Here is a 12,748-nt window from a genome sequence, read left to right as displayed (position 1 = left end):
AAGTGACAGGGAAAGAGGGAGGCAGGCAGCAAGCTCTGGAACTCTTCCTTAGGCTACTTCCAAGCTGGCTTTTGATCTTGTCCTCTTTTTTCTTCTTAGGACTGAGTTTTCTCTATTATTTTTCAAAAATACAGATTCAAAAGCAGTGTAGGAAATAATATCAGAGGGATACTCTATTGATTATACAGTATTTGATATGTATAGATTGCCAAGCCAATAGGATATGAATGACTACACAGCTTTGCTTGATATAATAATTCTTTCTTTCTTTTATTTTCTTTTCTTTCTTCCTTTCTTTCCTTTCTTTCTTTCAAGTTGAGTTTCCCATCCTAGGTTTGAACATAACATTTAGTATTAAATCTAACCCAGAAAGTTAAAGTGTGTTTCAGTCTGAGGTAGCCTGTCTCTATTTTTTTCTTTTCTTTTTCTTCTTCTTTTTCTTTTCTTTTCTTTTTTTTTTTTTCTTTTTCTGGTGATTCAGCAGATAGCTGGCAGCCCTTCAGTAGCTAATAGTCCTGGAATGGGACTCCAGTGATATGAGAGAGAAATCAAGCATGAAATTAGAGAGATGAGGACTAGACCCCTATAGAAGAAAAGGGCTTGGTTTTCAAAAGAGCCATAAAAGCTATCTTCTCCCAAGTGGTAAGAATATCCCACAAAAACAACAAAGAGCTTTACTGGACATTAAATATGAAAGGGATACTATAGACATTCACGGGGCAACAAGCAACCAGTCAGGCTCAGGCACTGGGCCCTACCTCAGCCAGAGAAAACAAAATTCAGAAACCTGAATCAGACAGTTAGAAATCCTGGGTACTAATTCTGACTCCAGGAATATTGTGCATCCTTGTTCTCTCTGAACCTCCAGTGTTTTGCCTATATAGGCAGAATTATATTTATCAACTTTGCAGGGTTGTTATATGGACAAATGAGATCTTTTTAAAAATGTTTAAGTGTTTATAGACATTATACAGCACTATATACAAAAGGAGAAAAAGAGTAAAGGAAAAGGATGGTTCTGAAGATGGTTCCTTGTAAAGAATTTGCCTCAATATACAGCATTAAACAACCTAAGTCATTAGGGGCATTGGCTTGAGGCTTGCCGCCTTCTATGAAAGAAAAGGAGCAAAAATGAGCCTCCTTAGGAATGAGAAGAAGGGAAAGGTCACATTTTAGTGTTTAGGTTGAGTGTTTGCCACTTTAAGAAAAAAAAAAAAAGCCTAGAATATGACTGAACAATCCAGTCCCCCACCCAATGAAGCACCAATGGAAGCATTCATACCTCAATCTGTTTGTGGTTGTAAGAGTGGCCACCACCATGTTCAAAGGTGTCCAAACTCCTGCCAAAACGGTCACTTAGGCCCTTTAGCCTTGGGTTAATTTGTGGGTGGGAGACATGACCCTTCTGTTTAGTAGCATATTCAGAAAAAAAAAAAAAAAAGACAAAACATACTGTCAGAACTCATGAAACAGAACATATGTTTCTAAATCCAGAGTACTGACCACACCAAAGAATAGAAAGTAGAAGGCTGAGCACCCAGATACTGTCTTTCACAGAAACTTGGTTATAGGATCAAGCAATGGTACTGGTTTTATACTTCTGCCTCTGACTTGAGAAGACACTCTAGCATGGCAATACAGAAAAGGAGACACAGATTAGGTTTGTTATGAGAGCGGTTTCTTTTAGATTTCTTTTAGATTTTTCCAACTGCAGTGAGTTCGTGTTAGCAGTGGGGAAGGTGAGGTTTTGGAAGAGAGGCAGGGTTGCTGCTCCTGTTAGGCAAAATGTCTAGCTCTGCTCGGCAGTCTATAACATTGTCCCAGCTTTCTGGATGAGGCTTATAACAAAAACTGAGTATTGCAAAAATTATTTATTTGCAGACCCAATTGAAAAGACTCACAATGATGTTTTTTCATGGTAAAATATTTGCACATTTCTTATATTCAAGCCATAGAGGGAATAGCAAAGAAGAAAAAAAAATGCCTAGCCAGATGCTATTCCCTTGTAAGAAAACTCAAAAATAATCACAGTAAATTGTAAGAATAAAAGACTATCTTTAAACTTCCCACTGTGTTGAAATTCAAGTTCTTCACTATCACATATTTTCTAACTGTTTGAATACTGAAGGTTTAACCATTATTTTAATGATATTATCTTTCTATTTTTGTTAAAATACATATTCATATTAAAAGTCAATTTCCCATTAAAATGGCAGTGCTAGAAGGATATAAAGATCACCCGGTCCTATTATAAACCTCTCACTTTACCATGAAGAAGATAAGGTACAAATGATTTTTTTATCCATCCTCCAAAACACTTCCTCCCCCATTTTCACATCATAAGTACAGAACCCTAATCCAGAATGTGGTGGGATGCCATGCCTGGACTTTTGGCATGGCATGAAGCTAAAGATGAGAATGAGGGTATATATATTCCAGAACAATATACTGACATTTTACCAAACAGTTAAGGTAATTTGGTGATAACAACTCCTAGTCTACAAGCTGCAAGAAGGAAAATGCCCAACATTGTTTTCTATTTTGATGTTTATGTGTAAAAGATCATCTGAACATAAATGGAGACATGGATGGAAAACGGATAAGGAAAAAGCGATCACATCCAATAGTAGCAGCCAGCAATAAAAATGTAAAACCAATAACTCACCCAACAGAAAATATAGAGTATTAAGTCATACTATCATTTTTCCTTTAAAAATACTGAAGTTGGCAGTTTTCTCTTCTATTTTCAGTATGGTAAGTACACAAGGTGTTAATCCTTCTAGGCTACGCTTAAAAATTATTTAACATTCAGGCCATTATTTAGCATACAGCTGGTTAGCAGTTTTCCTCTAAAGAACTGGCTGGTATCCCACATTTTTTTCTTCTGGCACTTACCTGGAGCTGTAAAGGGCTGAGTCCAGAAGTAGCAGCAGCTGCCATTGTTGATGAAATGAACTGTACAGGGTAGTTATCACCTGTCGGAAAGAACAATGCATACAGGTTTAGACAATGCACAGGGAATCGCAGCAGGCAAGTACAAACATGGTCCTTGGATTGCCTGAGCTTTACAACATTGCTCTAAGCCCAGACATCTGCAGAAACAAAAGGCTTAGTTGGGCATAGACTTGCAGTGCTGCCTTGGAACTTTTTGTTAACAGATAGCTGGTAGGCAAACTGGCAAAACATGAATGTGATGTTAAAAAAATTAAATGTGCAATTCAAGCATGTTCACTCCATTACAAATCTTGTAATACATCATTTTTTTAAGAGTAAAAAAAATATCTTAAAGCCAGGCTGACACTCAGTTCACTGAGAAAGTATTAAGGTTTTTATGTTGGAACAACAAAAAAGTTTTGGCTTGGTAGGCAAAGCAGAGTATTAGAGTCCAAAAAAGATTATGAGCTATTGACTGTCTATAACCCTAAACTTTCTTTTACAAAAAACAAAGAAAAAATTTTAAAAATGCAACCTCTTCAATTTGATAGGGGCGAGAAGGGAGCTAATCTTATCTGCCAACATTCTGTGAAATGCCTGGTATCTCCGCCAGAGTGGAAACCATAGTTTTCTGGATTAACTTCTGGTGGAACCTAGTAGGAAATCAGGCACACGAGGTGCTTCCCACTTATTCTTTGAATGATTTGAATGATTTGGTTCAACAGCCACACATGTTACACGGGATATCTGCTGCATTAAACGTCTGATAGAGATTGAGCATGCTTCAGCAGAGATCAATGCTGTATCCTCATGTCTGCCTCCATACCATGATGAAACACGGAAACGGAGAACCTTCTGTGACCCGAGAACACAGGCCATGTGCGGCGACGTGAAGAACCAAAAGAAAGTCATGAGGAACGTATTGTGATAGTGGTGACGGAAATCAAAATTAATACTTGTGGATAAATTACACAATATCAGTGATTTAATGGAGTATCACTTTGGCTGCAGCTACTTATTTAAAGTCAGTGTTATGTACTATCTCTAGGCTGTATTTTAATAGGCTGTTCCTCCACACATTTTTGACATTTATAATAATCATGCTGTTTTGCATGAACTTTTCCACACTGAAAGCTGAATGTAATAATGAAGAGACAGTGTAGAAAGAATCACAGCAATAAAGGTAGTCAATTGGAAAGCAGTAAAATCTCTTTTTTTTTTCTGCGTGGACACTAATACCTGGAGCCTCCGTGGTGCCCCCCAGTTCCTTGGAGCTCATCCGGCTTGCCACACCAAGGGCTCCTCAGCTGGCCCAATGTAAATGTTAAGTTGCTTTCACTTTTAACAAATTGTTAGCTTCTAATCGACACAGTCTCTTTGCATCATATCCATAATACCTCATCAGACCATTGAGCACAGTGTGTGCTTGTACACAGTCCAGTAACAATTGGCTTCTGATTGCATATGGAGCACTGCGACAATGCATTCACTAACACTAGATTGTGCTGGTCTCCTATGGAGTAATGTTCAAAATATCTGATCTTGTTTTTCCCCTTCCATGAGGTTGATTTCGGTTTGCAGGCTACATGAGCTTTTTAAAAAGGATAACTAGGCCAAATTATTTTTTATAGTAAATGACTGTCGCTTTATGCTTAAATAATTTGGCTGATCTTCTTGATATTTAAACTAAATTATCTGAAGAAAGAATACCCTAATCCAAGTCAAATAGTATGTCTTTGGTTGATATCTTATCAGGTTAAAAAAAATCACAAAACGATACTGAATTAATGATGCTTCAAAAATAGGGGAAAAAAATCACCATTCCAACCATCAACATGGACTGCCTCCCGGAACATTTTAGAGCTGTTCTTTCTTTAAATATCATGCATTATTCATACTAACTCTAAACCACAACCCCCCTCCCTGTAAGTTTAATACCAGTTGCTTTATTTGTACTAAAACATTTTTCATGTCAAACATATTTAAAAAAATCAAACTCTAAAAGAATTCCCTGGGGCACTCCTTTTTTCATAGCTGTCATGCTTCTATGCTATGAAATGGCTGATTTTTTTTTTTATAGTTTTTGGCTTGCCAGTTAATTTATTACTATCTCTACCACACCCGGTAGTACTCTCCAGCTCACCTGCTGGCTACAAACAGCTTTCTTTCCACTGCTGACATGCATATTTTTTAAATGTTCTTAACCTTTCTGCTGGTTAGAATCTGTGTATCTGAATACAATCTTTTGAAAGCTATTTCTTCAGAACGTATCACTGAATCAATACTCAAAGTAAAAATGAATACATTAGAGCAACAGCGTATATTACAGAGAATGATTGGAAGAAAGGGAGAAGGGAAAGGCAGGAGAGGAAGAGAAGAGTGAAGAAAAGAACGGGGTTAAAAGTAGCCCAGAAAAATGTTAAGAGGGAGATGGATTTCAGGTATTACGAGTTTTAGTTTTTTAATAACAAAGTTATATGCTTTACCCCCTCCCCTTTAATTTTCTCTTTGTAAGAGTTGGTCAAGTACAAGTTCTCAGTGGCTGACTTGGCAAGAAATCAGTCAACATGTTGTAGCAATTTTTTTCAAATTTGTCTCTGGATTTGAAATGCTTGCGTGAGGATCCATTCTTTCTAAATTTGTACAAAGGAAGATGAAGCCTGTTGGAACAGGTTGGCTTTAGGCACTACTGTAATCTGGCCCTTGCTACTTCTAGTGTAAAAAGACAACCTCCAAAAGCCAATTTGGGAAATAATGCCCATTCTGTAAATTCATCTTTCCAGCCTTCTAGATTTTCCAACTGGCTATTTTTAACTGAAGATTACAAAACAAATACAAAACAGGATTTAAAACCTATGGAAAATTTGCCTGACATTAGTTTCACTTGTCACAATAGGTAACATTCCCTTGGAACTGAAACAGCTCTACAGCAAAAGTCTCTGAATGAGAGAAGTAACTTTTTCTCATTTTCAAGAAAAGTGAAAAGTAGTCAGAACTTACTAAAACTTAAACACAGGAGAAGGAGGAACTTGTACTAAGAACCTAGGACCCATTAGACGCAGGCTACCTCCTGCCGGAATACTCCTAGTGCCTGTAGTTTAAATATCAATTTCAATTTTATTAAAAAGTAAAAAAATCTCATGGCTAAAAATCTGTCCATTTCCTTTGATTCTTCAGAAAGACAAGGGACTGGATTGTAATCTCCTGGGGTATTAACTTCAGAATTAACCTACTGAGGAAATCATTTAGAGAGGCTGGAAGGAGTAGAGAAATAAAAATCATTAACCTAGGAAAAAGGATTCAATGACTTTTCAGTAACTGGTTCAAAATCTAATTCTTCATTTTCTACCCTCTAAAATGGAATCAAAATACACTACATATCCCTAACTATCTCACAGATTATTGTGTGGTGGCATCACGGGATAATGGTAAATTATCTGAGTTGCCAAACAACTCATGGGTAGACCCCGCTTTTATAAGTTATTCTCATTCTTGCTACAATATGGAAATATTTCATTCACAACCACCAGTACAGACTCGGACTGCCACTTTGCTTCTTGCCTGGATGTCTGCATCGAGAATAGCAAAATGTTACAATCCCTCTATATCCTGAAACAATGCCGTAATCAATCTGAATTTATCTTTATGAGGCATCACACTGCAGAAAAAGTTAGCAGGTAATGAATGACACATTTAGAATCCTAAAAATAAAATTCAACTTTCAATTTGTTCTGGGGACAATTGGACAAATAAACAAAACAAAACAAAACAAAACCCTGGCGGGGCGCCTGGGTGGCTCAGTGGGTTAAAGCCTCTGCCTTCGGCTCAGGTCATGATCCCAGGGTCCTGGGATCGAGCCCCACATCAGGCTCTCTGCCTGGCAGGGAGCCTGCTTCCTCCTCTCTCCCTGCCTGCTGCCTATTTGTGATCTCTGTCTGTCAAATAAATAAATAAAATCTAAAAAACAAACAAAAAACAAACAAACAAACAAAAAAACCCTGGCAAGGATTAAAGTATATATTGCTGAGATCACCATGTTGTTACTTCTCTTGCTAAATTTCTCCTCTAGGGATGGCTGGGTGGCTCAGTCAGTTAAGCATCAGCCTTCTGCTTAGGTCATGACACCGGAGTCCTGGGATTGAGTCCTGCATTGGGCTCCTTGCTCAGCAGGGAGTCTACTTCTCCCTCTGCCTGCTGCTCCCCCTGTTTGTGTTCTCTCTCTCTCTCTCTGACAAATAAATAAAATATTTAAGAAATTTTAAAAAAATGAATTTCTCTATTCATCCAGGAACAGATCAATGATGAGAAAAGTCTTGATCCCAGGGCACTCTCTAAGAGCATTTGCATTGTTTTTCATACCTTTAAAGAAGATGAGAATCAAGGATCAATCTTAATTTCTTCATTTATTTCATAGATACATCCAGACTGTTGCCAAATATGGAAATCCATGGTATTTTTCAAAAAGCAACTAAATAAGTGACTGTGGATAAACTGATATAAATCCATCCATTACAGGGCACCTGGGTGGCACAGTCTGTTAAGTGTCCGACTCTTGATTTCTGCTTAGGTCATGATCTCAGGATCATGAAATAGAGCCCCATGTTGGGTTCTGTGCTCAGCACGGGGTCTGCTTGGGATTCTCTCTCCCCCTCCCGCTGCCCACTCATGCTATCTCTCTCTCTCTCTCTCTCTCTCTCTCTCGCTCTCTCTCTCTCTGTGTCAAATGAATAAATAAATCTTAAAAAAAAACCCATCCATTATAAGAAATCAAAAATCATTAACTCAAAGTTCATGCCTTAACATAGCTCATCAATGATATAGCTTTTGTATGTGATGGAGGACATAGTTAAAGTAATCTTGATCTCCAGAAAACTAGGTTAGTTTATGTGGCTGTGCATATTTTCTTCCTGGACCTCAAAACTCTTATTTAAAAATAAAATTGCTAATCTAAAGAACCTCAGAAAAACTGCCTTGATTTCAAGTAGATAAATTTAATTATTCAAGTATTCCAGTAACAGTGTTATAAACCTCAGCTTTATATATTCTGGAAGAGGTAGAAATAGCTAGCATTACAAGATGAATCCACCTTGGATGAATCCATACATATAAATCACATATTTTCCACAGCAATAAAGAGCTAGATTTTCTTAATATCATACACACTTAAACCATGTCAGCAAGGGTATAAAATATCAAATCAGAGAACTTCAGTCTGAATTCTATCTCCACTAATTTCTAGATGGGAAACCTTAGAAAATTTAATCAACTTCTTTGACTATTCATATCTTTTTTCTTTAAACAAAATAGATATAATGTCACCTATCTCTTAGAACTATAAAGAATATTAAATAAGAATATATATGTACATATATATATTTACATATACATATGCACACATACGTACACCCCCAACATATAGATGCAAATAAATGCTACTCAGTAAATGCTAACTGAAACAAAGGAATTCAAAAGAACCACCGAGTAACGGTTTATACCAAAAAAATTACACAATCTAGAAGAAATGGACAAATTTCTTAAAACACATAAATTACCTAAACCAGCTCAAGAAGAAATAGAAAATTTCAATTGACCTATAACAAGTAAAGAGATTAGACCAGCAAACAAAACTTCTCAACAAAGAAAAGTCCTGGAGCAGATGGTTTTGCCATTAAGTTCTCCTGAACACTTAGGACAAATTAACACTAGGGGCACTTGAGTGGTTCAGTCAGTTAAACATCTGACTCTTGATTTCAACTCAGGTCATAATCTCAGGGTTGTGAGATAGAGCCCAAGATTCTCTTCCTCCCCCATCTCTAAAAAAAAAAATAATAATAAAAATAAATAAATTTTTTAAAAGAAAAATTAATACTAATTCTTCCCAAAACTTTCCAAAATATTGGAGAGGAAATACTTCCTAACTATAAAATAATGAGGTCAATATCACCTTGATAGCAAAGTCAGAAAAACCCATCACAGGAAAGAAAATTACAGATCAACATCTTTTATGAATATAGATGTAAAACCCTCAACAAAATATTAGTATATTGAATCCAACAGCATATTAAAAGGATTATTCACCACGACAAGGCAGGATTTATCCCAGGAATGCAAAGGTGGCTCAAACACACACAAAAAGATCAATGTAATACATCACATTAATAGAGCAAAGGGGAAGAAAACCACATAATCATCTCAATTGATGCAGAAAGGGCATTTGACAAAATCCAACACCCTTTTGGGATGAAAACTCTTAGAAATTTAGGAATAGAGGGGAAGTTCCTTAATATGATAAAGGATATTTATGAAAAGTCCACAGTTAACATCATATTCATGGTAAAAGACTGGAAAGCTTTCCCTCAGAGATCAGGAATGAGATAACGATGCCTGGTTTCACTGCAGCTATACGACATTATACTGGAAGTTCAAGCCAGCACTATTAGACAAGAAAGAAGAAGGAAAAGGAAGGGAAGGGGAGGGAAGGGAAGAGAAGGGGAGGGAAAGGAAGGGAAGGGGAGGGAAGGGAAGGGGAGGGAAGAGAAGGGAAGGGAAGGGAAGAGAAGGGAAGGGAGAGGGTAGAGGGAAGGGGAGAGAGAGAGAGGGACAGAGAGAGAGAAAGAGAAAAAGAAAGAAAGAAGGAGAGAGGGAGAGAGAGAAGTCAAGGGAGGGAGGGCAAAAGGAATCAAAATTGGTAAGCAAAAGGTAAAACTATCTCTATATTTGCACATCACATGATCCTACATATAGAAAATTCCAAGGAATCCAAAGAAAGCTACTAGAGCTAATAAACAAATTTAGCAAAAGCAGGCAATCTAGTAAAATTAACACACACAAATCATTTGTTTTTCTATATACCAGCAGTGAATACTCCAAAAAAAAATTAAGAAAGCATTTCTATTTATAATAGCATCTAAAATAATTACATACTTACGAATAAATCTAGCCAAAGAGGTGAAAGACTTGTACACTGAAAACTACATAACATTGCTGAAAAAAAATTTATAAGACCTTAATAAATGGAAATGTTCATCAACAGGAAGACTTAACATTGTTAAGATATCAATACTATCCAAAGCAATCAACAGATTCAGTGAAATATCTATCAAGATTCCAAAAGTCTTTATCACAAAAATGAAAAATCCAATCTTCAAACTTACATTGAATTGCAAGGGTCCCCGGTAGCCAAAACAATCTTGGAAAGAATAAATTTGGAAGACTTATAATTCCTGACTTCAAAATTTACTACAAAATTTTAGTAATTAAAACAGTATGGTACTGGCATAAGAACGGATATACAGATCAAAGCAACAGAATAGAGGGCCCAGAAATAAGCCCTTACATATATGGTAGATTGATTTTGGGCAAGAGAGCCAGGAATATTCAATGAGGAGAGAATATCTTTTCAATAACTGGTGCTGGGAAAACTGGATATGCACATGCAAAAGAATAAATGGCATATAAAAATTAACTAAATGGACCAAAGACCTAAACTTAAGTACTAACACTATAAAACTCTAAGAAGAAAACACAGGAGTAAATCTTTGTATTTGGCAACAATTGCATGGGTAGAATAACAAAAGCACAAGCCAAAAGAAAAAAATATAAATTGGAGTGCTTCAAAATTAAAAACTTTTGTGCATCAAAAGACACTATCGAGTAAGTGAAAAGGCAACCTAAGAACAGAAGGAAATATTTGCAAATCATATATCTGATAAGGGATTAATAACTAGAATATATAAAGAACTGTTGAAACTCAATATCAAAAAACAGCTTAATTAAAAACTGAACATAATAATAAAAAAACACTAAGCAAAGTACTTTCTCCAAGAAATATATACAAATTTCCAATAAGCACATGAAAAGATGCTCAAAATGATTAATCATTAGAGAAATGAAAATCAAAACCACAATGAAATACTAGTTCACCTCTAACAGGATGGCTATAATTTCTTTGAAGAAGTTGGAAAGTTACAAGTATTGGTGAGGATGTGAAGAGACTGGAACACTTAGATTATGGGTGGGAGGATAAAAGGCAGAACCTCTGTAGAAAACAGTTTGGCAGTTTCTCTGAAAGTTAAACACAGCTACCATATGACCCAACAATTCTGTTCCTACACAAATATGCTAAAGAACTGAAAACAAGGCCTCAAACGGATATTTGTATATCAATGTTCACACCAGCATTATTAATAATAACCAAAATGTGGAAACAACCCAAGTGTCTATCAACAGATGAATGGATAAACAAACTGTCTATCCATATAATATATTATATATATATAGACACACACACACACATATATATATATATAGATATTGACATACATACACAAGGGGATATTGTTCGGCCATAAAAAGAATGAATTTTGGATATATATTGCCATATGGATGGACCTTGAAAACATTAGCATAGTGAAACAAACTAGCATAGTGAAATATGCTAGACATAGAAAAACAAGTAATGTATGATCTTACTTTCACTTACATGAAATATCTAGAATAGGCAAATTCATAGTGAAAGATAGTAGAATAGAGGTTACTAGGGGATAGGGAGAATTATCATTTAATGGACACAAAGTTTCCATTGTAGATGATTAAAAGTTTTGGGTATAAATAGTAGTGATGCTTACACAACATTGCAAATGTATTAATGTCACTGAATTGCACTTTTATAAATAGTTAAAATATTGGGTATTATGCTATGCATATTTCACCAGAATTTTTTTATAAAAGAAGCACTAGGTATACTTGTAAAATTATTTTTGTTTTCAGGCAGAGGGATAATATATCTTGGTCCAATGCTCAGTTTTTGGACATTTCTAATGGATAAGGATATAGTTTAATATTGTTAAATTCATAGTTTCATGGTCAGACTTTACCCCTAAAACTAGTGCCTTAGAATTTTCAAAGAATTTACATATATTGTAACAAATTTAATCTTCACACACACCAAGCAGTAGGCATATTTTTTAGAAGACAAAAATGTGAGGCTCAGCAAGTCTAAATGACATGTTCAAGTAAGAATTACATAAAATAATCCATGTAAAATATTTAGCACAGTGTTTGGCACAGAGCAACTTATTCAGGAGGCTTTAGCTATTATATTATAATAACAAGTGGGTGGAAAGCCACGGGCAGGCAGAGATCCTATTCCCAGAATCCCCAAGGAAGCCAAGGGGACTACTCCAGCAGCAATTTTAAAAATCCGAACTATACACAGTCCATGGGTCAGCTGCACCATCCCTGGCACATGAAGGAGGTTATCCATTATTTTTATTTTATAGCCAATTCAATCCTGTTTTACATACACACTGTCAGCTATGAAAGAGGCTTACTCTTTTAATTTTCTCAAACATAGGTGCTTAAACACATTTTTCTTGCCCCGGATTGCTGCATCTCTGTTTCATGATCTGAAAGAGCACTAAGCAACCAAAATTCTGTGGTGTATGTTCTGGGCCCTGACTAGAATGATGTGTCTAATTACAGAATCAGTTAAAAAAAAAAAAAGAGTTAATACTCAATAAAGCTATGTCTACAGATATTAATCTGATAGATAGTCCCCCTGAAACTGCACGATCCCTAGGTCATATGGCTTCTCAGCAACCCACCAAAGTGGGAGTACTTGTTTGGTGTTCACTATACACCAGGACCCTGATATGCCCAGAGCAATGTGTAAAATTATCTGAAGGGAAGAAGGACCATAGCTCTAAGTATATTTGTTCAGACTGTCCTAATCATTGATTCAGAAACAGTCAACTTTGACATGAACATCACCCTCAGATAGCCCATTTTCTAGAAATCACGACAATTATTCAAT

At 36.1% G+C, this 12,748-nt stretch overlaps 1 protein-coding gene across 3 annotated transcripts in view; it reads right to left on the bottom strand.

Annotated features, from left to right (window-relative positions):
* Nucleotides 1-12,748, bottom strand: part of SOX6 (SRY-box transcription factor 6) — a 596,389-nt gene that overhangs the window by 110,397 nt on the left and 473,244 nt on the right. For 2 of the 3 annotated variants that reach the window (XM_080816115.1, XM_080816116.1), the window contains exons 8-9: nucleotides 2,896-2,975; nucleotides 1,283-1,405 (exon numbers count right to left, since the gene is read on the bottom strand). In XM_080816115.1, coding sequence (XP_080672241.1) covers nucleotides 1,283-1,405; nucleotides 2,896-2,975 — 203 coding nt within the window. The remainder of the gene's footprint in view (nucleotides 1-1,282; nucleotides 1,406-2,895; nucleotides 2,976-12,748) is intronic. The other variant, XM_080816117.1, reaches the window with a different exon arrangement.

This window comes from Martes martes (assembly GCF_963455335.1).
Source record: "Martes martes genome assembly, chromosome: 10".
Lineage (NCBI taxonomy): Eukaryota > Metazoa > Chordata > Mammalia > Carnivora > Mustelidae > Martes > Martes martes.
This window is presented reverse-complemented; position numbering and strand designations above follow the sequence as displayed.